We start from the raw sequence: 4000 nt of genomic DNA, 5'->3' as shown, positions 1-4000 counted from the left end.
CATGTGTCGTGCCCCCCCCCCCATCCCCTGGGTGTGTCCCCCCCCCCCCCTCCTTGCCAAGGGGGGGGGGGGGCCACGTCCCCCCCCCCTGCCCCCCCCCCCCGTGACTCACGGCACCGTCACCTCCGGCCACCCGCTGCCCCCGCTGAGTCACCCCCCCCCCCGGGACAGGAATGTGCCCCCCCCACCCAACCCCCCCCCCCCCAAAGGCACCAGCACCCATTGCACCCCGGATCCCACTGTGCCCTGACCCCCCCCGCGCACCCCAAAACCCTCATTTTACCCCAAAACCCCCATTGTGCCCCAAAACCCCCCATTGTGCCCCAAAACCCCCATTGCACCCCAGCCCCAAATTGCACCCCAAATCCCCTTTGCACCCCAAAACCCCCATTTTACCCCCAAACCCCATTACACCCCAAAACCCCCACTGTACCCCAAACCCCATTACACCCCCGAATGCCATTACACCCCAAAAACCCCATTACACCCCAAAACCCCCATTACACCCCAAAAACCCCATTACACCCCAAAAACCCATCCCACCCCAATTTCCCCATCCCACCCCCAAATCCCATTACACCCCAAAACCTTTATTGCACCCCAGCCCCAAATTGCACCCCAAAACCCCATCACACCCCAAAAACCCCATTACACCCCAAAACCCCATCACACCCCAAAAACACCATTACACCCCAAAACCCCATCCCACCCCAATCTCCCCATCACACCCCCAAATCCCATTACACCCTAAAACCTTTATTGCACCCCCAAACCCCATTGCACCCCCAAACCCCATCCCACCCCAAAAACCCCATCCCACCCCAAAAACCCCATCGCACCCCAAAACCCCCCCAAAACCCCCCCAAAACCCCCCCAAACCCACCGGCCAGCACCAGCGTGGAGGGGGCGCGCGCCAGGGGCTCGAGCAGGGAGTTGAGGGGGGCCCCGTCCCGCAGCCAAATCACCCGCACGGGCTCGGGGGGGCCGCGGGCGCCGCAGCTCAGGTTGAAGGGGGTGTCAGCCCCCACCTCCAGGTCCTGCGGCTCCTCCAGGAAGAAGGGCAGCCCTACCGGAGGCCGGAGGGGTCAGGGGGGGTCACGGTGGGTGCCCCCCACCCATGGGTGCTGGCGCTCACCCTCCAGCTGCAGGTGAGCCTCGGTGGACAGGAGCTGCTCGCCGCCGGCGCGCACCCAGCACTGGTAGCGCCCCGCGTCCGAGAGCTGCACGGCCGGGATGCTGCGGGGGGGAAAGGGGGCACGGGTCAGGCATTTGGGGGGGCGTGGGGGGTCGTGGGGTGACGTGGGGTGATGTGGGGTGACGTGGGGTGGTGCACGGTGGGACAACACGGAGCAGTGTGGTGTGGTGCAAGGTGGCACGGTGCAAGGTGGCACAAAATGGTGCAATGGGGCACGATGCGGTGCAACATGGCATGATGTGGTGCAACATGGCACGACACGGTGCAACGTGGCATGATACGGTGCAACACGGCACGACGCGGTGCAACACGGCATGGCACGGTGCAACATGGCACGACATGGTGCAACATGGCATGACACGGTGCAACACGGCATGGCACGGTGCAACATGGCACGACATGGTGCAACACGGCACGGCATGGTGCAACACGGCACGACGCAGTGCAACACAGCACGACATGGTGCAACATGGCATGGCACGGTGCAACACGGCACGATGTGGTGCAAGGTAGCATGGCATGGTGTTACATGGCATGGCACAATGCAACATGGCACAATGTGGTGCAACATGGCATGGCACGGTGCAACGTGGCACGACACGGTGCAATGTGGCACGACGCGGTGCAACGTGGCATGACATGGTGCAAGGTAGCATGACAGTGCAACACAGCACGATGTGGTGCAACATGGCATGGCACGGTGCAACGTGGCATGATGTGGTGCAATGTGGCATGACATGGTGCAAGGTAGCATGGCATGGTGCAATGTAGCATGACATGGTGCAACACGGCATGGCACGGTGGAAGGTGGCACAATGCAACATGGTACGGCACAGCACAGTGCAACACAGCATGGCACGGCACAGGATGGTGCAAGATGACGTGGTGCAGCATGGCACGGTGCAACACAGCACGGTGCAATATGTCATGGTGCAACACAACAGAGCATGGCACAGCACGGTGCAACATGGCCTGGTGTGATACAGAAGGATGCAACACGAGATAGCACGGCACAGGACAGTGCAAAATGTCACGGTGCAAGATAACACAGCACAACGCAGTGCTACCCAACAGAGCATGCATGGCATGTCACGGTGCAACACGTCGTGGTGCAAAACAACAGAGCATGCACGGCATGGTGCAATAAATCACGGTGCAATATATCATGGTGCAAAACAACAGAGCACAGCACGTCACGGTGCAACACGTCACAGTGCAACACAACAGAACATGGCATGTCCTGGTACAATGAATCATGGTGCAATAAATCATGGTGCAACACATCATGGTGCAAAATGACAGAGCATGCATGGCATGTCACAGTGCAATACATCACAGTGCAACACATCATGGTGCAATAAATCACGGTGCAATAAATCACAGTGCAACACGTCACGGTGCAAAACAACAGAACATGGCATGTCACAGTGCAATAGATCACGGTGCATCATGGTGCAACACATCACGGTGCAACACGTCACAGTGCAAAACAGAGCATGCACGGCATGTCACGGTGCAATACATCACGGTGCAACACGTCACGGTGCAATAAATCACAGAGCACCACATCGCAGTGCAACACGTTACGGTGCACCATGTCACGGTGCAAAACAGAGCATGCATGGCATGTCACGGTGCAATAAATCGGTGCAACATGTCATGGTGCAAAACGACAGAGCATGCATGGCATGTTATGGTGCAAAACATTACTGTACAATACATCACAGTGCACCACGTCACAGTGCAATAAATCACGGTGCACCACGTCGCGGTGCAACACACCACGGTGCAAAACAGAGCATGCACGGCATGTCACGGTGCAATACATCACAGTGCACCATGTCACGGTGCAAAACAGAGCATGCATGGCATGTCACAGTGCAATAAATCACGGTGCAATAAATCACAGTGCAACACGTCACAGTGCAAAACAGAGCATGCATGGCATGTCACGGTGCAATAAATAACGGTGCAATAAACCACGGTGCAACATGTCATGGTGCAAAACAGAGCATGCATGGCATGTCACGGTGCAATAAACCACAGTGCAATAAACCACAGTGCAATAAACCACGGTGCAATAACTCACGGTGCAATAAACCACGGTGCACCACATCACGGTGCAAAACGACAGAGCATGCATGGCATGTCACGGTGCAATAAATCACGGTGCAATAAACCACGGTGCAATAAACCACGGTGCCCCACCCCAGAGCACGGTGCCTGCAGCCCCCCCCAGCACTGTGCCCCCCCCCATGGCTCTCACCTGAGCTCGCTGGTGCCCAGCCAGACGTCGTCGCTCAGCGGCACCTGCGCCTGGTCGCTGTCGGCCAGCTCGAGGGGCCGCCCGTCGCGCCGCCACCCCATTTCGGGGGGCTCGCCCCCCCCCCGAGCCCGGCACCGCAGCCGCACCGCTTTGCCCAGCGAGGAGGTGACGTTGGAGGGGTTCTCCAGGAACACCAAGCCTGGGGGGGGGCAGAAAGGGGGGGGTGGTGGGAATGTCCCCCCCCACTTTGGAAAGGGACCTCTGCTTTAAAAAGGGACCCCTACTTTAAAAAGGGACCCCCCCCCCAAAAAAAAAAAGGGAGTCCTGTGTTAAAAAGGGGACCCCCCTAATGCAAGGAGGGACGCCCCCCCCCCCGCCAAAAAGGGAGCCCCCCCAAAAAGGGACGCCCTACTTTAAAAAGGGGCACCCCCCAAAAAAAAAAAGGGACCCCTACTTCATAAAGGGACCCCCCCAAAAAAAGGGGCCTCCCCCCCAAAAAGGGACACCCCCCCCCTCCAAAAGGGACCCCTACGTCAAGA

At 58.6% G+C, this 4000-nt stretch overlaps 1 protein-coding gene across 1 annotated transcript; it reads right to left on the bottom strand.

The window, feature by feature from the left end:
• Positions 1–883: 883 nt before the first annotated feature.
• On the bottom strand, positions 884–3670 carry LOC309891438 (tyrosine-protein kinase receptor UFO-like; the record flags this gene model as incomplete). Its single annotated transcript, XM_082785807.1, has 3 exons — positions 3462–3670; positions 1136–1236; positions 884–1066 (listed from the first exon to the last, which is right to left on the bottom strand). Coding segments are annotated over exons 1-3 (385 nt in total), but the record flags the coding sequence as incomplete, so codon positions are not given.
• Between the last annotated feature and the right edge of the window lie 330 nt (positions 3671–4000).

Source organism: Aythya marila (genome assembly GCF_965140915.1).
Source record: "Aythya marila genome assembly, contig: HAP1_HAP1_SCAFFOLD_1246, whole genome shotgun sequence".
NCBI lineage: Eukaryota > Metazoa > Chordata > Aves > Anseriformes > Anatidae > Aythya > Aythya marila.
The sequence above is the reverse complement of the archived record's forward strand: the minus strand, read 5'-3'. Positions and strand labels throughout refer to the sequence as shown.